The sequence below is a fragment of the Vipera berus genome (genome assembly GCF_964194415.1).
Source record: "Vipera berus genome assembly, chromosome: 3".
NCBI classification, from domain to species: Eukaryota; Metazoa; Chordata; class Lepidosauria; order Squamata; family Viperidae; genus Vipera; species Vipera berus.
Window position 1 is genome coordinate 122,163,104 of NC_138204.1, and position 26,436 is coordinate 122,189,539.

A 26,436-nucleotide genomic window follows, 5' to 3' on the forward strand; every position below is an offset into this window, starting at 1 on the left:
AGGTGTGGCACCATAACACTTATTTTATCAATATGCTATTGTTGTGTTTAAGAAGAGATGCCTATGGTTAGCATACTGTATGGATCCTGTTTAGTTTACATTTAGGGCAGTAAGTAAAGAGAGTCATGGTGCCTATAAACCATGGTTTATGAGATGGCTTTTTGTATAATATATAACCCAAGCCACCACAGCTCTGTTTTCCAACTATACAAAGCCATAATATCATTAATTTGTTTGTAGTTTCACATTATGTCCGACTTCAGCCATTGGGAATTCCTTCTTAAGTCTGATAAAGTTCTTAGATAAGCCTATTAAGCATTGGTCCATTTCAATGGGTTTATCTTAAGCATTTCTTTCTCAATAGAATAATAATAATAATAATAATAATAGTATAATAATAATAATAATAATAATAATAATAATAATAATAATAATAATAATAATAATAACAACAACAACAACAACAACAACCTTTATTGTCAAAGTACAACATGTGTACATTGAAATTAGCTGAAGGGTTGAACTGTAAGTTGATCCATGCAACCATTCTTGTCAAGTTGAATTTAAAACCGGGCATTAATCAGCAAAAAAAAAGCTCTATTCAAAAAGCGGCAGGACGGAAAGCGCTGTCTAGAAATAAATGCGTTCCACGTCAGTTACACTTGGACCGCCACTTTAATCACATTTCAACTCAAGAGACAAAAGCGCCGTAGCGCGACCCTCCGCTGCATATACATAGAATGAAGGCTATTGCTAAGCACATTGGTTTGTGCTTAAATTGTAAGCCGCCCTGAGTCTTTGGAGAAGGGCGGGATATAAATGGGATTACAATAAATAAAATAAATAAATAAAGCCCGGCTGCGGTCCACCGGCTTGCAAATGAAGCCCCTCCCCCCGTGCCAGGATCCGACGAGAGAGGCGCCACAGCACACACAGCCCCCGCCCCGCTCGCGCGCGCGCGCGCGCAGACGCCGGGCGGAAGGAGCGGGGCGGAGCCCGGGGGGAGGGGAGACAGCAAACCGCTTGCGCAGTGGCCAGCGAGGGCGCCCCGCCTTTTCGTTCCTCCCCTCGGCGGGGCCGGTGCCGGTTTACGTAACGCCTCTTCGGGCGAATTCCGGCTTGGTCCCGCCGCCTGACTCGGGACGGGTCGCCAGAGGCCCCGGCAGGTAAGGGCGACCTTGAAGGAGGCCGCTGCCGTCTCTCTCGGACAGCGCCGCACCGCATCCCTCCGCTGCCCCCCCCCCGCCGCCCGTCCGGCCTGCTGAGGCCTGTGGCGCTGTAAGGCGAGAACGGACTGGAGAGGCGGGCCTAGCCTGGTTTGGCCTGGCGGCCCTGTCCGCCGAGTGATCCGGAGGCACGGCTGGCTCGGCGCAGGGGGCAGCGGGGCGCCCCCTCCGGGAAAGAATGCTCGCGTTCCCTCGGCCTGTCAGCCGCCTGCCGCCTGCAGGAGAGGCGGTAAAACTCCGCGCCGCGGCCTGCCGCCCCAGGGAGTAGGTCGCGCCGACCGGGATGGGGAAGGCTACCTTACGGCCTTCGGGAAAGATCGGTCGGCCGGCGGCTTTTGGCCAGATCGGTTCTGAAGGCGGGCGGTTGTCTGCAACTGCTTCGCGCCTCAAATAACGGCCGTGTTTCTTAACCATTCCCCCCTCCCCCTGTGGTTTTGTTCAGATCCGTTTCTTCGTCCTTGGATGGGTTCGGCACTTGCGGTGCCGAACTTTGCGAGAGGGTGTTAGAAGAAGATCCCGAGTCTTTGCTGTGAGAAGCGCTGCTTTGGAGTGGGCATCTTTCTTGGCTCGCTTGCAGGCTCGCACCTTGCTAGTGGCTTGCTGTAGGTTTGGCTGCCTTGGACCTCCCGATGGGTTTGCCTGAATAGTCTGGTTGCACCGTGAGGCTCAATAAGTAGCGATTCGGTTTTGTTGGCTTGGGTATTTGCTGCATTTGTTAACTGTTTTTGTGCTAAGTGTATTCAAGACTGTTTAGGCCAGGGGTCTTCAAACTCGGCCTTTTTATGACTCGTGGACTTCAACTCCCAGAATTCCTCAGCCAGGCATGCTGGCTGAAGAATTCTGGGAGTTGAAGTCCACGAGTCATAAAAGGGCCGAGTTTGAAGACCTTTGGTTTAGGCCAGGGGTCGGCAACCTCGGCTCTTTTATGACTCGTGGACTTCAACTCCCAGAATTCCTGAGCCAGCATAGCTGGCTCAGGAATTCTGGGAGTTGAAGTCCACGAGTCATAAAAGAGCCGAGGTTGCCGACCCCTGGTTTAGGCCTATAATTGAGTTATAAATAGTGTCAGATGAATGTAGGAACCAAATGCTCTTAAACTGTTTTTTTGTTCCAGGTATGTGCTGCCAGTAATAGATAGGGTGACCTTGGTTGATCTTGAAAAACTTCAGCTGTGTTAGACTGGTTACTATTTGGATGGGAGACCATTAGGAAATTTAAAGTGTAGGGTCTAAGCTGGGAAGTAAAAAATAAATCCCCAAAGATAGTAATGACAAACCACTCTTACATAGTTGCTAGATCACTACAGGAGTATGAGGAAGCCTTGAATGCTACCAATTAAGACTGTGGCTTAAGCAATTGTTGATAGCACTGGTTTTTACATAAAGACATTGCTGAATATCTGAATCGAGCCTAAGGAACATACTGCTAGCTTTCCTGCTCACAGTTGCCTATTCATCTGTGGCATATCAGTATTTTGATGAATTACCTGCTAAATTGCAATTGAAATGATCATAGTATTGATGTACCTGTACTTGAAAGGTATTACAAGTGTTAAGATGATGAAACTATAAACTATAAATTCCTAATAGATCAAGTTTAATATGTGGCTTGAAATCAGACCACTATTTTAAATATTCAAAGGAGGAGTTTCAACTATTTAAAATGAATTACTCATCCAATTAAGAAATACTTGTGTGGATTGTGTACATCAGTCGGTAAAACAGTATCTTCATTCTCTCTTCCCCCCTCCCCCCATTGAACCAGAACATACATATGTTGCAATCTTAATTAGCTTGTGTAATTTATTCTCAAGTTGTATATTGGTAGTTTTCAATCCTGAAGATTATTTAATAAAGCACAGTTTCTCTGACTATACAACAGCTAACTGATTTCATGTAGACCCTGGAACTACAGTATTTCCCTTCATTTTCAAGAAATAAACATTCTCTGAATATATGATGAAGGCTCATCAGAAAATCAGATCTGTGACTTGTATTCAAGTGTACAATTTGATGTCTCTCTCTCACACACAATGGATTTGCAGTTGCACTTCAGGTTCTGCTTTTTTGTCATGGAAAAGTATTTCTTACAAGTGTCTTTCAATGAGTGTTCTCCATTGATTCTCTACATCTTTAATAATGCTGCCAATATTTTAATGCCTAATTTTCATTAGAGTCAAAGTTAACAGGTTCAACATTATTCACTTACTCAGTTCCTATTTTTGCTATGCCAGAGGGCATCTCCCATAGTAATCACTGTTCATGTTCCTTCTGTTTGGTAGCATTGCTTTTGTAAGTCCCCTCCCACCCTCCAGTATTGTACACACAATGTTGTAAATAGTGGTAAGACAGATGAAGGCAGAGGATTTTCATAATGACACCAGTTATATTGTATAACAATTTAGTTACAGAGTCAGTTTGGTGTGGTAGTTAAGGTGCTGAATTAGAAACTAGGCATTATGAGTTGTAGTCCTCCCTTACATGCATAAAGGTGGCTGGGTGACTCAGCCCAACACATCTTGCAGTTTGTTGTTATAGGAGGCTGACTACTGCCTTCAGTTGTACAAAATAAAGGTACAATATTTGGTTATTCTACCATCTCAAGTAATTCAGTGTAAAAAAGTGCTTACATATTAATTAGAAGAATGTGATAATTTTTAAAACTACAAATACTCAAAAATAATGGGAAAAGTATAACATAGTTTCTTATTTCTAATCTGTTTTAATATATTGTAGGCTATGTACTGTGTAAACCTGATCACTATGTGATTTATGTTATAGCATAATATGTGAACTGAGCAATTGCTTGTTAGCAGTGATTGGTAGTTTATGCAGGGAAAGGCTAGGGTGAGATAAATCTTTAACATTTGTGAATATTTCCATGGTATGTCAGCTAATAGGGAGACTAACATTTTTCTCCACTATGTCAGTACAAATAGTTCTTGCTTAGTGACTTCCTTTGGCAGTGATCATTTGCAGTTATGATGGTGATGAAAAGTAACTTTGCAACCACTGCCTGCATTTACGTCCTTCACAATATGTTTCTCTTCCTCTGTCACACTTTTGTCATTATAATCAGATAGTACATGTTGTCCTGTGCCTTGATTTTTTTTTCCTCCCCCTTGCAGAATGTAGAGATTGTTTAAGCAAGCTCTCTTCCAGAATTGCTTTTCTGTCCGGTGTAGTGGAGTCCTTCCCTAAAAATATTAAGAGCAAGTTAACAAGTTGAGACCTGTGATCTTAACTAGTTAATTAGTACTCTTGTAGTTGCTACTTGAAATTGACAAACTATAATCAGTTTCACACTACAAGAAGTCCTCAGCTTACGACCACAACGAAGTCTGGAATTTTGGATGTAAGTTATTACAGCTGTAAAGTCAAGGCATGTGACAGCCTCAATTTTACAATTGTTTTTACAATGGCTCTAAAGCAAGTCACACTCATTACGCAAACCATGTGGTTGTTAAGCAAATCTATCATATATATAGTAAGTTTCTCCCCCCCCCCCATTTTCTGGCAGAAAATAGCAAAATGTTTTTGCAAATCACAGTCATGTAATTGGAATGCTGCAACTGGTCATAAATGTGGGCAACTGCCAAAGTGCCCAAATTAATTTGATGGGAGGGAGGGTAAAGTCACAACTTTGAGGACAGATTGTAAGTAGCTTTTTAAAAGTCCATCATAATTTTGAATGGCACTTAAATGATTGGTTGTAAGTCAAGGACTACCTGTAAAGGTTTTTCTTTTCTCCTAAGCCTGGTTCAAAAGCATCAGCAGGCTCCTTTTGATACACATATTCTTTATTGCGTGCCTGCTTACACACTCATAATCCTTTCCTCCCCAACGAATGTAAATACAAACCTCAATTCTCTTCTTGCCAATTATGCCAGCATCAAGGGGAATATTTTAAATGATGGCGGAGAGGGTGAAAAAGAGTTATAAGATTTCCCCTTTTACCTGGCTTTGTTCTGAACTGAATTCCAGAAATCCTCCTGGCTGTTTGGGATTTATCTGACACTTTAAAATAAAGAAAAGCTGAAGTAAAATTGTAAGCATGGTCATGGTCATATGATTTTTCCTCTCATAAACTTTTTGCTTAATAACTGTGTTGCTGATCCCAATAGTAATTGCTAAATGAGGACTACCTATAGTGTAATCCCTGGCTAACATGGGAGCCTGAAATTGAAAAAAACACGATATAAACACTTTTCTCCTAATAGTGCCTGATGAAAGAATGAACAGGTCCTGATATAATTTGAACATGTTTGCACTCTTGAAATATTTTCAGCTAATGCAAATTTATTCTGGTGATGGAAGAAGTAATCAGGATAGCAAATATCCATCTCATAACCAAGAACGAAGATTTTCCAGATCATCTAGCTAGTTGATATGCTGCAACAAAGGAAGTTACTGTCTGTAAAAAAAAAAGACAAAGGGAGAAAATAATTATTTAGAATGATAACTAAGAAAAAAAAAAGCTGTAGCCATGTCATAATAGTCTTAGAGGAAGGAAGTTGAAAAATTCTGAAAAGTCACTTAGTGTTCTCCTTGTATTCCTGGCCCATGAAAGAAGAATATTGTAAGTGAATGTTAGAGTTCCGCAAACTGTGTCATGGATATTTAGTTTTGGGACAAAGTATTGAAAGACCTATTGGCAAGAAATAAGGTGTACTTTGTAAGGGAAAATACATTTGTCTTAAGAATGTTGAGGTTGTTTAGAAAAACCTTAAAATTAATCCTGTGGTGGCTGGAGACGAAAACCGTGAAAAAAAGACTTCAGATAAAACCTGGGGCATGTAGATTGAAGTAAATGAAGGAACAAATAAACAGTATTTTTACAACTATCCAAGGAGATATGGATGATAGTTCAGAAACAAAAAAATGCAGATTTTTCGGAGAGGTATTAAATTGTAGTGATGGGGGGACACAGGGAGATAGACAATCTGACCTTCATACCATGGTAGAGTCTAGAACAGATAATAAAGTGAACAAAATGAAAATGAGGGTGTTTAGAATAACTCAACATGTATTTGACAGAAGCAAGTCTTACCAGGTTGACAATATAATTATTGGATCAGGTAACTTAATAGATTTCAGGAATGTTGTAGGCATAATGTGTCTTGATTCCAGCAAAATATTTCATAAAGGACTACAGGATATTCTAATTAACATACTAATTCTACTTAGCATAATAATATGTTACTGTATGGATGCCACAAGGGTTAGTGCTAGTCCTCCCATTCTATATATGACTTTAAGGGGTGTCTGCTATGACACAAAATTCTATCTAATAATGCTAGATAGAATACATATAGGTAGTCCTCAACTTATTATCACAGTTGTGATCATAACAACATTTCCATTGCTAAGTAAGACCATTGTTAAGTGGGTTTTGCCCCATTTTACAACCTAACTTGCCACAGTTAAGTAAATCACTGCAACTGTTAAGTTAGTAGCTTGGTTGTTAATCTGGCATCCCCATTATCTGATCACATGACCCCAGATACTGCAACCATCATGAATATATGCCAGTTGCCAAACATCTGAATTTTGATCACATGACCATGGGGATGTTGCAACAATCATAAGTGAAAAACGATCATAAGTCACTTTTTTCAGTGCCACTGTAAACTTCAAACATTCACTAAATCAGGGGTCCCCAACCCCCGGTCCGTGGACCAGTACCGGGCCGTGGCATGCCAGCAACCAGGCCACACAAACAAGCCCAATCCACAGGATGCCGGCAGCACACAAAACCACGCCTCCTCCAGTCCACAGAAAAACCTCTCTGTGTAACTGGTCCCTGGTGCCCAAAAGGTTGGGGTCCTCTCCACTAAACAAATGGTTGTAAGCCAAGAATTACCTGTAATTGAAAGACAATCTTGATTGATTTAAAATGAAAATGAACAGATTCTTTGCTTTGGAAGAAATCAAATGAGATTTAAAATGGAGGATACTTTGATAAAAGTGTGAGAAAAAGATCTTGCAGTAATAGTTGAGTGCAGAGTGCATGAGTCAACAGAACGATGGAATTGTGAAAATGTACAGTTGCAACCTTAGTCTGCACCAATAGAAGTATGGTTATAAAATCATAAAAAATAATTTTACTTTATTCCATGTTGCAAAGCCAATGTGTTTTTCATATGAGTGGAAGCAAGTCCTTGATGTTCCATTACTATGAAATTGTCTTCCTCTGGAGATTCAAGCACTGCCATGTCCAATAGCAATTTGGAAACTAATTAATTGGAGCTTTCCCATAGCCTTTTAAATTATGAAAATCTAATCTAGTTGTTTGTCAATAGCAATGTTAATAGATTGGTTATTGCCTTATGGATTTTATATCTCCGATTTTGTTAATTAGACATCAGACTTATTCATGCCCTTCTGAAATTTTCTTTTAAAAAGTAACCTTTTATTTAATTTTAAAATATTGTTGTAAAGTAAGTCTAACCATTATCCAATACATTGAAACATATTTCAACAGACTATCTGATAAATAATTGTTAAGAGGTTTGTTGTTTACAAATATAGAGCTTGGCAATATCATACAAAATTAAAGAAATAATTAAAATAGCATACCGTAGTATGATATATATATAATGGCTAATCTATTTTACAAAACTTTATATTTTTCTATTGTTCTGTTACTGTATATTCATTTTTACTGTATGTTATTGTATCTAAAACTCTTGCATTATTATAGCATGTATTAGAGAAATATGTTACTTGAAAGCATTTTTAAATGTCTTAAGTTCCATTTTGTAGTAATAGAGGACTGTTAAGGCAGAATGTTTTTTTCCTCCTTGTTATCTGCATCCTTTAAATTATTCTGAAAATTTCCTTTCATCTGGAGATTTTGAGGATATATGGAATAGGAAGACAGCACTGAGATGATTAAAAAAATTACCTGCCAGTTGCCTCTGTTTAGTTCTAATGATAAAAAATGTCATTGTATATTACAATGTGTTACTAAAGAGTAATATAGTTCAGTGATCACTTAAAACATTAGAGAACGCTGAAACTCACCAGAGCACAATACAAGGCAAGAGATTACGTAAATTTCCATGACATTTGTATAATGTACAATGATATCACCACGAAAGTGCTGTAAATCATCATGGTGACATCTTTTTATACTTAATGGATATCAAGTATAAAAGTATATATCTCTTTGCCCCCAATTAATCTGTTAAGAAGAAGCTTCACTATACATTAATCTTTCCCTTGGCTGTAGTTAAGCTAAAGTCCTGTAAATGCTTAGTGAACAAAAAATCATTAAACTTGGTAAGATACATGAATAGGGTCAGGTGGAAAGTTAACTGTCTTGGGCTGGTATACTCTGTTGTGAGAAAAATTAGTGCAATGTAACTTAGTTTTATTAGATTTGGTGTCTAAAAATCTTTGCTTCTAAGCTAGGACTTTCATTTTTGATACTGGGTTTTAAAAAATGGAAAGCTATTATAAACTGAAAGAATAGCACAATACAGTACTGTTTGGGGAATATTGAAAAAGCTGATTTATGGTGCAAGTGCAGCTAAAGTGTATGTGTGTGTGAGGCTTTTTGCAGTGCTCTTTTGCCTAAAGAAAGGCTAATAAAACAGCTTTAAATTAGTCTGCAGTGTATTAGCAGACCTTTTAAATAAATCAGCACCAAGAGAGCCTGTAGACTTTGATTCAGTTTGCTTCAATTCTTGATGTTATTTAACTAGCTTACCAGTTCCTACTGTGTTGGCAGAATCTTTGGAGTTCAGTTTGCCTTTTTTTGGCTATAAAATTCATTCTGGCTACCTTCCTTCAAGCTGGCCAGCTTTCGTTTGCTTAACTAAATTGTGCTACCTAGCCATTTCTTTGACTGGATAGAATTGCAACTGCTAAAATGAGTATTTTATCAATATTCATTATATTTTTCAAATGTTTCTAAATGCACATTGTTAACAAAATAGTAAGTGATATAAGCGATTAATGAAAAATATGTGGTCCAGTAAAAGTCTAAGGATTAAATTCAAGATTCTACAAGGCTTGAATGACCAAGGTGGATTAGCACTTCCAAACTTTAAATTGTGTTATCACGCTAGCTACTTAAAATAAAATTCAAAATGGATTATATCTCTTTATGATTTGGTTGTATTTGTGGAAAGGCCAGGTCTCGCATTCTGCATAATATTTCAATAAGAGATTATGCAATATTAAACTATTGAATATCGGGACAAATACAGAAAAAATCAGTATAGATCTCTTCCCCTTATATTGTTATTACATGTTTATTTTATAAAGTAGTAACTACCAAGAAATTTCTCCAGTGCAGCTCTAACAATATTGCAAGGTTTATTTATTAATACAGTGAAGATAAAATCCTTTGAAACTACTTCATAATGGTTTAGCTTACCTTATTGGTTTCAGAATCTTCAAATATGTAGCATAGTATGAAAAAAATGGAGAAACAAAACTATTCGATTGAATCTTGTAGTACATAACTTGGAACATTTGTTGGTTAAATTTATTGCCCAACCCTTTTTTAAACTGATATAATATATAAAAAGAAAGGTAAAGGTTCCCCCACACATGCGTGCTAGTCGTTTCCAACTCTAGGGGCCGGTGCTGATCTCCGTTTCAAAGCCAAAAAGCCAGCGTTTGTCCGAGGACGTCTCCGTGGTCATGTGGCCGGCATGACTAGATGCCAAAGGCACACGGAATGCTGTTACCTTCCCACCGTAGTGGTCCTAGGTTGGCAGAAGCTGGGACAAGTAACAGGCGCTCACTCTGCTATGCGGCACTCGGGATTTGACCCGCCAAACTGCCGATCTTCTGATCGACAAGCTCAGCATCCTAACCCACTGAGCCACCACGTCCCTTGATATAATATATACAATATGTTTAACTATTTACAATTAATTAATGACATATTAGAAAACTATAGCCTTTGTGACACTTTCAAATCCCTGATTTATTTATCTATATTACATATTTTTTCTATGTTCCCTATTTGCTTATCTGTATCTTTTCTTTCAAGTGTATACTGAAAAACAATTTTCAAAATAGAAAAAAATAAAACATTGTAAGGAAACATTTCTTGAATGGATTACACTTTGTCCTGAAATTTATAATTAGTGTTGTGGTAGCTTCCTGCTTGTTTCCAACAAGGAAAACCAATGGGAAAGCTAGTAGAAAGTCACAAGTCCCAGGCAACTCAGAAGCAGGTAGGCGGGTAAGTGGCTGATGCAGTGGAATGAGGGAGGTTATGCAGGTGGCTGCTGCATCACAAGCATAGCAAGGCCCAAGAGGGCGGCTCCTGGGTGGGAGACGTGCAGGAGCTGCCAGGGGCAGGTGGGTGGTGTAGTTGCATGGAAATTTCTTTGAAGGTGCTAAGCAGTAGCGAAGACGATTTTGACAATTTTTGAAAGGGTACTTTGCTTCAGTGAAGATTCAAGTGAAGCACACTCTGAAAAATCTCTTATAGCCCGTATTAAGAGTAAAACCAGTACTGGGAAGATTGCTAGATTTATTTTTATTTATTAAATCACTTTATTATTTATTAAATTGATTAATCAATTTTGCGAATGTGATCTGGGCAGCTAACCATACATTAAAATAATAGAAATATACTAGCAGTCCCATTGTATTAATTCCCAATATGCACCTTTCCATCAGATCCTCTCAGTTCCTGCTTCCAATCATGTTGTTAACTTACGAGGAGTGTTTCTTTGTGGTTTGTCCACTTCTAACAAACTTCCTTCCTTTCTGGGATGGAATGTTGCTCAACTTCCTAGGATGGAGGAACTACATTCCAGAATAGCAGGAGACCGCTCAATTTAGATAGTTCATGTGGGAGAAAAGGGGTCAGGACAGCTCCTCCCTAATGGTTCCCAGAGTATATGTGTCGTGGTGTAAATAAGCTGCTTTAGTTTGGCAAGATTTCTGTCTATAGGTGAGGAACAGTAAAGGAATCTGCTTAGTCAACCTGTCTGTCTTGTTTTTTTTGGAGCCTGACAGTTACTGACTCAAACCCTCTGAAAATTTTCTATTTCATCTTCAGGTTCCATATCAATTTGACCATTACTTTCCCCAACTTTCACCTCATCATACAGACTATTTTCTGGGTTTTTCTTTGCTTGAAAATTGCTACATAAAAATTAAGTGGTGCTTTGTGTATTAGCATAAATCTTTGCATATGCTATATTTATTTAAAAGAAAGATTTGGATTGTTCTATATACCATTAAAATTGAAGGTTGTTTTAGATTATCTGAGACTATGGTAATGGAGGTAGATTTCTGGGCGGGGACAAAATGGCAGCCGTATTTGGGTTGCTGCTGCATGGCCCAAAGACAAGCTACTGTGTTTTGCTGCCTTAACAAGCTCTACATTGTGCTGCAAAAGCTTCCTGCAGCACAGTGCAGATCTCTCTTAAGGCAGCAAAATGAAGTAGTCTGTCTGGTAGCCACCGTTTTGTCCCCATCCATCTGTGCGTGGGGACAAAATGGTCATATTTGACTCGCTGCAGAGTAGCCCAAGACATATGGCCTCCCCTCCTTCCATTACAGGAAGTCCTGACAGCTTGCAGAAAGTAAGTGTGGGTGTGATGGCGTGTGAGGAGGAGGCCCAAATGCTGCAGGCTTCCGGTGGGGTGGGGTGGGATGGGAGTGAGGTAGGGAGGTGCTGCAGCAACCCTGTGGTGGCTCATACAGATGAATTATCACAGCCCGCTGCAGCCGTTGTAATTTTGAAATGGGGTCATAAGTAACTTTTGAGGGGTCGGTTGTAATTTAGAGCATCCATTAAATGACATGTCAAATCTCTAGGATTACCTGTACTGAGAAAGTTGGTTTGTATCTAAGAAGGATGATAGCACATGGGGAGAAATTTAGCACTTCACTCCCATATGGGCATGTGCTGAAGATCTCCTCTCTACAAATTTATAGTAGCTAAGCTTAGAGAAATAGCTTTTATTGATGCTAATAGATTTTTTTAAAAAAAATAATGTCAGAATGAGAAAATTGTGAATTGCAGCATAAGGGTTGGAAAAGATTGACTATCCTTTCTCTGACAATACTTCCCCTGGCCCTAGGTTAATAAAACCTCAGAAAAAAGTGATTTTCTTTTGAATTAATAGATGTATACAATTCTGGAACTGAGAAATATTTCGAAAATAATCTGTAAATGCTCTGTGATGTAGGCCATCCTCAATTTATAATGGCAATTGGGACCATACTTTCAGTTGCTAAGTGATACAGTCATAAAGAACAAACACATCACTTAGTGATGGCGATTCTACAATTCCAATTGCCATCATTAACTGAATTGTGCAGCCTTTGGGCAAGACAACTTCCTGCTGGCTTTCCACAACCAAAGTCAATGGGGAAGCCAGCAGGAAATTGCAAGTCCCAGGCCTGTAGGCAAGTAAGTGGATATTGCTGGGTGGGAGAGGAAACAAGGGTATGTGCAGAGATGTGGGGGAAGGCCAGGAAGGATGCGTGAGCATGTGAAAGAGACGTAGGGTCTAGGAAAGTGCACAGGTGTACACAAGATGTTCAGGTTAGGGAGGTTGCAAGTGTGTCTTAAGTGCTGCGCAGGTTGGGAGAGTACACAGGATTGTATAAGAGGTGCTGCATGTAATCACAGAGCAGCTGAAGGGATACACAGGTGCGGGAGATTACCCCAGTGACTTGTGATCTTCCCTTCCCGGTTTCCCTTTTGATTTTCTGGAGAAGTCAGCATGGAAGGTTGCAAATGGCTGTCATGTGTAAATGCAAATGAGTTGCCAAGCCCCCAGAACACGATTTCATGAACATCCAGGACTCCAAGGGCAGTTATAACCACCATTCATTCAGTGCCATCGTAACTTCACATGGTCGCTGAACAAATGGTTCTAAATCGAGGATTACCTATAACAGTCAGATACCTCAGCCCCTCCATCTGCCGGAGGTAAAAATGTTTGAGTGGCCATTCCCCTTGTTCTCTCACAATAGAGTGACCCCTTTTGGTGTAATCCTTTTAGAAGATGTCATGCCTGTTGCCATAGTTCCGTGGTGGCGAACCTATGGCATGCTTGCCACAAGTGGCATGCAGAGCCCTCTCTGTGGGCACGCATGTTGTTGCCCCAGTCAGCTGGGTTTTATAAAACCTTTTCACTTCAGGCCTCCGCCGCCATGTGCAAAAAAAAAAAGTTTCAATCAATCAATTTCAACTTCTTGCCGGAAAAAAAAAGATCTCGCAAAGTTGGAATTGATTGAACTTTTTACTCCTGCCCAGTCTGCCGTTACCACCGCAGCCACGCCCACCGAATGGGTCATGCCCACCCAATTAGCCATACCCACCCAATGGGCCACACCCACCCAATGGGCCACACCCACCCGGCACCCGACGATACATAGGTGGGTTTTGGGTTGTAGTTTGGGCACTCGGTCTCTGAAAGGTTCACCATCACTGCCATAGTTAGTGTTGCTATCAAACTCCAGAGATGATTGCTCAGGGCAAACGGCATAATGAACTGATTACCATTCCCTAGTGCAGGGGTAGGCAGCCTTGGCTCTTTTATGACTCGTGGACTTCAACTCCCAGAATTCCTCTGGCTCAGGAATTCTGGGAGTTGAAGTCCACGAGTCATAAAAGAGCCGAGGTTGTCTGCCCCTGCCCTACTCTTACCCTTCCCTAATTTTGAGGACATTACTCACTAAGTCATCAGTAGTGAACCTACCAAGATTGACCTGCAAGAGCAGTTTCTTCTGGATAGATGGCTGGGCTTAGAGCCTTTTTGTAAATTCATACATCTGATACCTTCTTTGATGTGACAGTTTTGAAAATCCTAAAATATAACTAGTTATCTGCACCATCTTTTATTTCAATATTCATTTAGAAGTGGAAATCTGGACTTTTTCTTACTTTCTCTCATACTTTCTCTCATATTCAGACGTTAAAAAGTTAATTATTAAGAAGTTAAGCATAGGAAGTTTTTTTTTAAAAAAAAAACACTGTAGTCATTCAGTTCCTCCTCCAGACCATGCCAGTCTCACCATTCCAGGATGGCTCAGTGGTTTTATACTAACCTTCCAACCTGGAAAAGGTTTTTGATGTGCTGGACATAATGTAAAGGACATAAAGAACATTCTAGAGTTCTTCCAAAGTGGTCCATTCCCCAAACTGTAACTTTTACATATCATGTTGCAGAGCCTTAGAAATTTTTTTACTAGCAACTACCCTCAGTGTGCTTTCTGGATGAGCTGTATTCCCGTTACTATGTTTCTGATAGCTAGGATTATGAGATTATTTTCTAGCACAGTGGAGCATGCAATTCTATAACATAGTTAATGTTCCACATATTCTGTTAGGGAATCATAGCTGCATAATTATCTGTGCTCTCAATCATTAACTTTTCATTTTTTTATATAAATGAATGTTTCTAAAACTATATTAATTTAGCAGCAGATTTTGACTAAATTGGCATTTTTTCTCTTTACTTTCTCACATTATAGTTGTAGTTCCTTTGAGTAACAAGGCACTGCCATTGTACTAAAATTCTATTCAGATTCCATCTGTCGTAAGATATAAGCATGTTCACTGCTTACTGCTAATGTAACATGGGGTGGAAAAATAGTGCATGGAAACTAAGTGAGTTCCAAAATGGTGAATGCATACATAGATTTGTATTTCTAAACGTTGAAAAGAGAAAAAAGTGCTGGACATTTTGGAAGAAGCTCTTCAAGTCTTTTAAAATTATAACTTCTCAGCATTCTAAGCAGGTGCATGCCTAATTCTTTCTGTGAGGCTTGTCTTTTATTGTATGTGTCCATTTATAGGAAACCAAGTTTGATTACTGCAGTGCATCAGTGTGCGTGTGTGTGTGTATGTGTTCTTAATTGCCATCTGTTTTCTTAATACAAGTCACAATTTCTTTTTTCCCCTTTTTATAGGTCCTGCTGGGGATTTACATCTGGCTTCAATGTGAAATTAAGGTAGAAAAATGCACATAAACATGTGTTTCCTGTTAAGATTTAGTATACTCTGGTTATGCCTGAAGAGTGGGTCTTGTCTTTAGACTGTTAACTGCCAGCAAATATAAATGATGGTCCCATAGATGCCAAGCGTGTCTCCTCAGTACTGGAGTGAAAATACCCACTTCCAGGTTCCCACGGAATATCATCTACAGAAAATGCTTCATGTTCTAAGGATGAAAGCCACCTAGATTCATGCACCTAGTCTATACAGTTGTTGTGGATGGTTTGCCATCTGAAAGCTCCTCAAGCTCCTGTCTGGGTCCTGTATCTGTTTCAGAAATGTCTCTGCTTCAGGCCTTGGGCCCTGTGCAGACCTGGCTGGGACAAGAGCTAGAAAAATGTGGCATTGATGCCATGATTTATACTCGCTATGTCCTCAGTCTTCTGCTGCATGATAATTATGACTACGATCTGCAGGAACAGGTATTTACATATTTTAGATGTGCTTGACTGAAAAATAAGTATGTTTTAAATTTATCTGTGTATGCTATCAAAATAAATAATGCATCATAGTTTCACATTTTTAGAGCAGCAAACATGGGATGTTTTGAAGCATATCCCAAAATTTAGATATACTCAGTGGGATGTTTGACGGATAAAATAACCATCTTGACAAATCAGAGCAGGCCTTCGTAAAACTCAATTTCAAAAATAATTTGTGATACAGTTTGGAAGATGGGACGTACCTTTTAAGAGACATGATTTTTAAGTCTAGCAATTATGTCTACAAGTAGTCCTCTACTTACAACTATTCATTTAGTGACCTTTCAGAGTTACAGCAGCCCTGAAAAAAAGTGATTTATGACTGTTTTTCACACTTAATGACCATTTCGGCATCACCATGGTCGCATGGTCAAAATTCGAATGCTTTGCAACTGGTTCATATTTATGATGGTTGCGCTGTCCCAGGATCATGTGATCACTTTTTGCAAACTTCTGGCAGGCAAATTCATTGGGGGGGGGGCAGATTCACTTCACAATTGTGTAATTAACGGCTGCAGTGATTCTCTTAACTGTGGCAAGAAAGCTAAAACGGGGCTCACTTAACAAACGTCTCGCTTAGCAACATAATTTATCTTTGGGTTCTACTGCGGTGGTAAGTTGAGAACTACCTGTATTGTATTAGAAAGACACTGTATTTTAAAAGTTCTTAAAAAGTTTGCAGTGAACTATGCTAAATCTTTTTAGTTCCTTTTAAGAAAAGAAAACTTTAAAGAACAGAAAAGTCTTACCTTCACTGAACTAAGCTGTGGTTTAAAATCATGCTTTCATTGTAAGAGTTTATTACGCTACAGCTCAGTCCTCTCCTGTCCCTTACTTCGCTGTGCTCCAATGCCCCAGTGCCCTCCCCATGCTCCCATTTCTTTGAATTTTTTTTTTGTTCCCTGGTGCACCTTTTCCCATCCTCCTTGACTTCTCTTTTTGCCATATTTCCATTACCATCCCTAGCTTCTCTCCTTTCTTCCCACACTATGTGCTGCAGAATGCTGATATCCCCTTCTTTTTTTTCATTCTGCCAGTATGTTGTTTTCCTTTCACTCTCTGCCTCATCCCATTGCTCTCATTTAGCTCCCCACAACTTTCCTGGTGTTCTTTCATTTCCAGCTGTACTTTACTTTCCCGTGTGTTTTCTAGTTACTTACTTATTACTCATTTAATGCAAATGCTTTTATTCTATTTCAGTCATATAACATACAGCTTTCATACACCGCTTTAATTGGATTCCTTTGCTTCCCATCCTGTCTAATATTGTGTGTACATTAATGTGTGCATGTATCCAGGTGAGTGGGCATACATATTAGCGTCTTTTCTGCATGCATATTCAGCTTTGTATTTTTTTTTTAATCTGAATAGACACTCCAGCAGTTCCCTCCTGTCCCAATTTATCTGGAAGTAGGAGAAGGCTGGACTGGGCAACTGAAATTACTTCGGGAATGTGCTTTGTACACTGCATCTCAAAATATGTATGCTTCTTAGCTTGCTAGAAGTCACACTTCTGTAGAGTAATGAGTAGACTTGTGTATGTTTTGAAGACCACTATCCTTGGTTTTGTATTTTTCATTTAAGCTCTTCATTTTAAAAGCTCTACAGTATGTATTTCTGCTCAAATAAATATTAAATGAATAATATATTCCTGCAGCTAGGTTAAGTACTTTGTTCTATATTGTGAAACACAGTTGGGAAGCCAAGTCTTTTTTCCATTGGGGACCATGCCCCAGTCAGGATGGCTGAATTCAGAGCTGGGTGGGCTTTTTCTTCTCCAGTTGGTAGAAGTCTTGAATGGATAATTGCAGAGGACTTCTAAAGTGAGACCAAAAGCTAAAGATTGCCCACCTTTGGTGTAGAAAGCTAGTTACTGGGAGAACTGAAACTTTGTTCAAGTGAAATGAGATTGGTGGCATTTTAGCAAAGGGACTTCGCTAATGAAATGGCCAGGTATTTTTAATTGGCAAGCTAAAACATTTTCGTGTCCCAAGCATTGTTATGCTTTGTAGTTATTTAAATTGTGTGTTCTGTATTGGGGTGGTAGAATTATGCTTCCCCCCCTTTAGTATGCTATATTAATTATCTTGTATTATTTTCGTTCATTTTCTGTTTCTTAACGTGTATAGGAACTTTGTAAATATTCATTTATTAGACCATTCATATAAATAAATAACCTACCACTTGGTCTAGAAAAGCTATGGTTACAGTATTATGGGAGTAGTCACTCCTCCTTAAAAAAAATTTTTTTAAAAAAGTAACAGGAATGCTATTATCACTGTGTTGGCTGATGTTAGGATTGTTTGCCACATCATCCTTTATGTGATACTCTTCAGGTAATGTTCTGGGAGTACCTGAGTTGTGAAGGGACAACTCGCAGTGGCCGACTTACCCTGGCCAACTCACCGCGGGACAATTCAACATGGGATAATTCAAGAGAGGGACAAGTGAATTGCAGCAGGCCTTGTCATGCTTTAGGCTTGAACCTTCTCAAATTAGAAGTCCTTGAGGCTAGGGTGAGTTGCAATTCTACTTGAGTTATCCTGCGGTGAGTTGGCCACAGCGAGTGGTCCCATAGTGAATTGTCCCACTGCGAGTCAACCAGGGCACATTGTCTCATTCCGGTTGTGAAGCTCCCCATTGGCCTAAAGTCCTAGCACTTATTGCTTTGCTGTCATGCATAAAAAGAAGATCATGGCTGAGAAACGTATTTAAAAGCTGCACTCATGTATTCAATATTATACAGTGTTGCAGTCATCATTCTTAAGGCTTAGATTCTGATCCTAACAGGGCAGCCCATTCATTACTTTCTGTAGTTCATAATACTTTGTAGAAAAGAATTAAATGTTGGCTTATTGTAAAGTTCATGTTTTAATTCCAGATAGTCTTGGAAATATTTGCTTAGGCATTGTACGACATGTCACTTGTCTGTTATATCTTCTCTGCCCCCTTCCCCATTCACCTCTGTACTGCAGTCTTCTTGGAGAAGAGTTCTGCAGTGCTAAGGGAGTGTTGCAGAAATTTTTTGGTAGAGCTTTTTCCTAGGTATTGAGCAATCATGCAGTTATTTTCATCTCATAGCCCTGTTTTGACTCTAGGAAAGTGTCTTCCTTGTCACAGCTCAATGCTGAAGAAATAGGCTACATTGCCAACTAATGCAAATTGCAAAATGTGCTTTTGCTTTATTTGGGGTATGCATATCCTGTGTTCCAGGATTTCAGTTGATATGTATGGCTCATTGCTTACTTTTGCAGGTGTTGAAACGTTTGTTTTGCTGCTTCTTTCTAGAAATCTTAACTTTTGTTCCTCAAAGGAACCACCTCTTCAATTGCATTATACTTTGCAGAAAGTAATACACACACACACACACACACACACAGACACACACACACACACAGAGACTTACTAGTAACTATAGAGATGCTTATTGATGTACCAAGATGTAATTTGGCATGTTTATTCTGTATATAAAATGGATGATGTTGTCTATGAGAAATGAGGTGCAAAGTATCTATTGTTACTTTCCTTTCCTAGATCAGTTCTACCTGTATCACGGAATGAAATGGAAACAGATATTTCTGAAAGCTTGAAACTTGAAAGCCAAATGCCAAAGAACTCTTTTGTTTTATCATTTTGGCTCTATATGTCTTTTTGATGTATTAATATAGCTTTGTTTAACCTTTTTCTAGCATATTATTTCTTATTTTAATTGTTTTAAATAGTATAATTTAATTTCCAGTTTAATTTCCAGTTACACCTAGTTTGTGTAGAAGCAATATTTCTGTTACAGTTTATGCTGCAAGCATCTGATATGTGATGGCTTCTTTTCTGCTCAAGTGCATTGAAGAAATGGGGAGACTTGCTAAAATATAGCAAGGGAAAGAAAGAAGAAAGGACTTAAGATACAATTGTATATTAAGTTAAAAATTTTTTTTAAAAAAAGTAGGATTGAAGCATAGAAGAAATAATCCAAACTAATGAGAGCCAGTAGTTTGGATGACTAGGAAGTATAGATGAGATTTTTCTGTTGAATCGTGTATCTTTGATATGATACCGCTCGCATTCACTAGCAAGGTCAGCCTACATTGGTCCTTAAAAGTTTGTAAAATCTTTTGAATTTTGAATCGTTCTGCATAAATATAAATGTGCCCCAAAGCATAATTTGTTCTCCTTGCAAGTTCTAAAACTCGATACAGTGCAGAGAACCCAGTGAAGCAAATAAGTCAAAAACATTACATGTGTTTATTCACTGAGGAAAATTATCAATTTGAGACCATGGTGAGGGGGAAGGGCCACAGTCTTGGAACTGTCATGCAGAAGCAGTCAGTCACCAAGTGGCAGCATATGAGCTGTGACATAATCAGCTGAAAATTGCTGGTATATTTCTGTTACATGGATAAGGGAGTTTTTTAATTCTCTCCTCAGGATAAGTACAATATTCAGTTGGGATTATATTATGCCTCAGTGTCTTTCCGTTTCAGGCAAAATCTATGTAAGGACAACTTGAGTGTTTTCATCTCGCCCTCCCCCACTTTTGCCTTCAGTTGTTTTATGTCCTTTTTTCCTCCGGTTCTTGTACATTTAACTTGAACATTGTGTCCCTGGTTGCTGGTTTCATTAACTTCTTTATTTGGCTTTTAATATTCTGGTTAATGGGATACAATCTGCATAGTTCCTGTTTTAGTGTCCTTTTGGCATGACATCAATTTAATTTTCCTAGTCAGTAACTTGGTCTTTACCTACTTTTATTATCTGCTATTTCAAAATGGTGCTGCTACTAATTTGAATAAATTAATATTACTAATATTTCATTGCATTTTGAATAGTAAAAGTAGTAAAACTGCAGAAAAACTCTTGGAAGGATTGGGTATGGAATGTCAAATATATAATAAAACCAAGAGTTGTAGTAAATAGGTCCACAGAATATATATCTGTAGATAACCTTTCCAGAGTCATACTCCCCCAAGTGTCTTCCTTAAAAGTCATTCAGAGTTCCAAAGACAATATACAAGGAAATATTGCCGTTATTATGATTTTCAATTCTTTTCTTTTCTTTTCTTTTCTTTTTAGGAGAATGACATCTTCCTGGGCTGGGAAAAGGGAGCTTACAAGAAATGGGGGAAAAGTAAGAAAAAGTGCTCTGATCTTACACTAGAAGAAATGAAGAAACAGGCTGCTGTTCAATGTCTTCGCTCTGCTTCTGATGAAGTAAGGACTAGCAACATAGTCAATTACGTTTAAATTCTGATTCTTCATTGTGATGTAAAACAGCATAACAATTTTTGTTCATTTTTTAAAAATCTATTTGAAATTGTTATTTTGGAGGTATCCTTTTCAAAGTAATTAAATGTCAAATGGAATCTGTATTTAATCTGAACATGTTTCTTGTATTCAATTATGGAAAGTGTATTATAAAAAGAGGAATAACTTTTGGGTTGTTTTAAATTTATTTATAAGACGGACAGCCAGTTTAGGGTAGCGGCTCAGGCATCAGTCTAGAACTCAGGAAACCATTGGTGCTAGTCCCACCTTAGGCATAAAGCCAACTGGGTGACCTTTGGCCCATGATTCTCTCTCAGCCCTAGGAAGTAGGCAGTGGAAAATCACTTCTGAAATCTTGCCAAGAAAAGTATAGGAACTTCTCTAGCAGTCGCTAGGAGTCAACACTGATTCAAAGAAACTGTTAAAAAAAATATGTGTGTAGGTAGTCCTCGACTTACAACCATTCATTTAGTGACTTCGAAGTTACAATGGCACTGAAAACAGTGACTTACGACTTTTTCACACTCACAACTGTTGCTGCATCCCCATGGTCACGTGATTAAAACTCGCTTGGTAATTGGCATGTATTTATGATGATTGCAGTGTCCTGGGGTCATCACCTTTTGTGATCTTCTGACAAGCAAAGTCAATGCAGAAGCCAGATTCACAATTCAATGTAGTGATTCATTTAACAACTCAAGTCAGGAAAAAACATAAAATGGGGCAAAACTCATTAACTGTCTTGCTTGGCAGCGGAAATTTTGGGCTCAGTTGTGGTCAGAAGTCATCAATTTAAGTCAACATTAACTGTTTGCTAGCTTGTGCTTGAGTATATCCAGTAAAAGAGAGCTACTGCCTCTCTGGATAATTGATTATATATCTCAGGGGTCTCCAACCCACGGGCTGAGCAAGCAGCCGGCAAGTCTAGTTGCATGCACAAAACTATCTCCTCCCCCCTCCCTCCCCACTGCTGCTGCCTGTCCATGGAGTTAAAAAGTTTGGGGATCACTGATATAGCTTATTTATTGTAAATATTAGGAAATTATTTGTAATATTCAATCAGAACCTGCCTTCCTGTAACACAGACATGTCAAACACAAGGCCCGGGGGCTGGATCCGGCCCACGAAGTGGTTTTATGCGGCCCGCGAAGCCATCCTGGAAACAGTGAGGGAACGGCCCCCACTGCCTTGGCCCTGGCCCAGAGACCCTCCTTCCTCCAGAGACCCCCAGATCTGTCCCACTCCTGCCCAGGCCCCCATAGGCACCCTTGATGCCAATGATGTAGAGCTGGCAATGCCCACCCAGTAGGCCATACACACTCTAGCCACGCCCACCCAGTAGGCCACGCCCAACCTGGCCAAACCCACCCGGCCCCCTAAGGGCAACCGCAATGCTGATGCGGCCCTCAATGAAATTGAGTTTGACACCCCTGCTGTAACCAATTATTCCTTCCTCTGAAATGATAAAAGAGCAGGTTTCTCCCTCCCTATTAAATATGGCAGCTTTTCAATATTTATTTACAAATACTTTATGCTGCTTATGTTGGGCAAATCTAAGTAACTATCATCTCTATCCTTAGGCTTCTCTCCTGAAGGTTAAATATTTCCAGATCTTTTCATGAGAATTAGTTGCGAATATTCTAATAATCTCCACTGGTATTCTCAGATTGTGTTTCAGTTTGCATGAATCCTTCTTAAGCGTGCTACCCAGTACTGGACACAGTACCCAAAGTGGGATCAGACTAATAACAAATTGGTAGAACAATCTGCTATTTGGAAGCTTTGTGTTTGCTGATACATTATAGATTAAAATATAGTACAGTAAATTTGATTTTACTTATGGAGCTACTGTTAATAGATAATCACATATTGTTTTCTACTGTATTCTTCCTATGTTTTAATTCATGACTTCAGTTCTTAAATTTTTAGTATTCAAAATACAGGCAGAAGGATTTAGGGTTGCCTTTGTAAAATTGGCATAGAATTGAAGCGAATCTCACATTAAAATCTTAATGGTCCTCTTCTGATATTCCTGCAAAAAAAAATATGGAGCAACATTGTCATTCCATACATTGCAGGAATATCGGAAAAGTTCACAAGGATTTTCAACAAACCCCAACATACGTGCACACTTTAAACTAGGAACACATTTAAGATAGAAGCTAGTGCACACCAAGGACAAAACAGCTAGACACAAACAGAGCAATATTGTATATTCAGTACAGTGCAGTGAGGCATGTGCAGATGTGTACACTGGGGAAAGTAAACAACCATTACACAAATGCATGGCACAATACAGAAGAACCAATGCATCGGGACAGAATTCAGCAGTCCATCTGCACCTGAAAGAAAAGGGCCACTGCTTTGAAGACAGCAAGGTTCACATTCAGGACAGAACAGCTGGCTGGAAAGCGGCTATCTATGTTAAAATTGAACAGCCCCCTCTCAACAGAGGGGGAGGGATTTATTTTTATTTTTTATTTTTTTTTAAATTTTAATTCCATTTATATCCCGCCCTTCTCCGAAGACTCAGGGCGGCTTACAAGCTTAGCAGTAGCCTTCATTCTATGTATATGCCTGCTTATTAGGGCTTTCATACACCCCCCAAGCGGCATTATTACAAAGTCAGCTTAATTGCCCCCAACAATCTGGGTCCTCATTTTACCTACCTCGGAAGGATGGAAGGCTGAGTCAACCTTGAGCCTGGTGGGATGCGAACCTGCACTAATTGCAGGCAGCTGGTGTTACTTAAGGAGGCAGTAGCCCACTGCTCCACCAAGACAGTACCACCTGTCTTCTCAATCCATAGTTCCACACTCATTGCACTCGGATTCGGTTGGCTCTGAGAATATTCCCAGATGGTTTCAACGACCCTCAGTGTTAGATGACTGCGAAGACTACAAATCTTTTCCATTCCCCACCAGTTAGTTAGAACTGAAGAAGCTTCTTTGATGAGATGTCTTCAAGAATTTTTTTTAAAAGTCCAGTTGCTTTTTAAAAAGCACCTTTGGAACAATGGGCTCTCTTGTTTCGTTAGTTTTATTTCAGCCTTGAGACCAATCTTCCCATTATTTAGAGATCAATAATTCTGTATATTTAGATGAAATAAGTGATATAGAATTGAGGAAAGGTAGATTTTAATTTTAGCGCAACTGCATAAAGAAAGATAGACTATTGCAAATTCTTTTTGGGTTATTCTTTGATAATGGAAATAATCACTAGACATGTATTTTATGAATGTTCAACTGTAAATAATTCAGTTTAGTGTTTTTTTTTTCTTAATGGCAGAGTTCTGGGATTGAGACATTAGTTGAGGAACTTTGTTCCAAGCTAAAAGATCTCCAGAGCGAACAAGGTGAGATTCCATTTTGGGATGAGATTTCTTGGAACATGTTAAACTGGAATGTGGCGCCTTGGTCAGAAATATAAAATCCTGGCCTGAAGCCAGTTTGTTCTGTGGTTACATTTTTTTTCTCTGAATCGCTAAATCCATTAGATTTTCATAGATATGCTTGGCATATAATTTGCTTTTTATACTTATAGGATGATTGGGCAGCATTTACCTAGATTAAGCTTGTATGCCTTTTTAAAAATAGGGATTTTACAGAGCGGTTCCTTTCATTGAGATCTGCATAGAATCATTTATATGTATAAGAAAATGATACCAATACACGGCACTATATTATGGTATCAAGTCCCCTCCAATCCCTTTATTAGATTTGGGAGATTGTGGATTTCTGAAGTAATAATGGGCGGGGGGGGCAGTCAGGGGATGTAAGATGAAATGCTTGGAAAGTATTTAATAATTTGGGGACATCAATCATTGACATGAATAATTGTTTAAATAATAAAGCTTTGAAGGATGCTAAAGAAATGGGGGCTAGTGTAGCTCTTGCAACTAAAGACTATGTATCTTTATTACTGTGTTAGATTCAACCAGTTGCTAGGTAAAATGTTAAAATTAAATTATTAAAATTAAATAAATTCAATACAAGGAAGTGGTTACTATTGCCCCCAACAGTCTGGGTCCTCATTTTACTGACCTCAGAAGGATGGAAGGCTGAGTCAACCTTGAGCCGGTCAGGATCGAACTGCTGGCAGTTGTCAGAATTAACCTGCAATACTGCATTCTAACCATTTCACCACCATACATCAATTAAGAAACTTAATTATACTCAGAAATTCCTTAGATAATGGAATCATACTTTGTTTTCATCCTGTTTGAAATTTTTGAGTAAAGTAGTTGTGACTAACTTAAGTATATACCGTGTACTTTTTCAACAAACTAAATAATGCAACTCATAGTTTAGAACCGTGTGTGTGAGCTTCATCACTAATTTAATAACTGCCCTACTAATCTCCAGATAAATGAAATAGTTTACTGTTAAAAAATATGGGTGATGTAATTAATTTATTTGTAAATTCAATGTATAAATTCTTACATTAAACTTATAGGCCAGAATATGGAATTGATTATTATATATTTGTATTTATTTCAAATTGAGTCTGATGAGGTTTTTGTACTGGTTTTTTTTTTAATAGCGGAGGAGAAGATTTCAAAAAGACTTGAGGACTCTTTGCCTTCTGAAATAGATTTATCTCCTGCAGCAAAAGATCAAGTAGAAATGTATGTTGCATGTTAAAAAAACACTTAGTTATTTTATTCTTCTAAATTGGAAAAGGACACATTTTTCTGGAATGGTGTTAACCATGAAATAATGAATTCAAGCTATCATTTTCTATTAACATGTTTTTATCTGATTATTAAACTTTAAAAAAATAGTATTAGTTTGGATGAACTCTTTTCATTCCAATATAGTTTATTTACCGTTTAGTGAATGATAACATTGATTTTTATCCTCAACAGTATCATACATCTTCAGGCTTTATTGTAAAATTAGGTTTTTGAGAGAAATAATGAGAGTCAGGTTCATAATCTGGGGGAGTAGAGAGGCATATCACAACCTAGAAACACCACAGCATACTTCCCTGACATCTTGTCATCTCTATGGAGACACCTAGACATTCGAGGAAAAGGGATATACAGAATGCAAGCAATACAAATGCTCTTGGAAAAATAATTTTTGTTTATTTTACATGCTTTTTTAGGGCAGAATTGTGGCATTATTGTCAATTACAGACTTTAGTTAATGTTCGTTACTTTATGGATGAATCTGAGAACAGATGGAATTGCTTCGAGTATACAATATAAACAATACATAAGTTTGTATGGTCAGTTAAGACAGTATTGCTAGCAGTTTGCCATGACACTAACTCTAGTACATTTGACATGTCCAACTTCCAGTGTAGAATAATTTCAATATGAGTCTGATTTGGGAAGGACATTTCGATACAACCAATGGCTGAAAACTGAACAAGAAAAAGCTCAGATCTGTAATGTAATGTAGCTGACGCCTCAAGTACTGGGTCTGGAAGGAAGGCCTTCTGTGAGAGATGATTTTACTAGCATAATTAAT

The 26,436-nt window shown here is 38.7% G+C and overlaps 1 protein-coding gene across 5 annotated transcripts in view; it reads left to right on the forward strand.

Moving 5' to 3' along the window:
• Positions 1–1,072: 1,072 nt before the first annotated feature.
• KIAA0232 overlaps positions 1,073–26,436 on the forward strand; it is a 237,712-nt gene continuing 212,348 nt past the window's right edge. For all 5 annotated transcript variants that reach the window (XR_014026117.1, XR_014026118.1, XM_081325244.1 and 2 more), the window contains exons 1-5: positions 1,073–1,166; positions 15,131–15,637; positions 20,768–20,905; positions 24,248–24,314; positions 25,502–25,586. Coding sequence is in view for 3 of the 5 variants with exons in the window: in XM_081325244.1 (XP_081181370.1) it covers positions 15,407–15,637; positions 20,768–20,905; positions 24,248–24,314; positions 25,502–25,586 (521 nt within the window). In the remaining 2 variants the exon portion in view is untranslated. The remainder of the gene's footprint in view (positions 1,167–15,130; positions 15,638–20,767; positions 20,906–24,247; positions 24,315–25,501; positions 25,587–26,436) is intronic.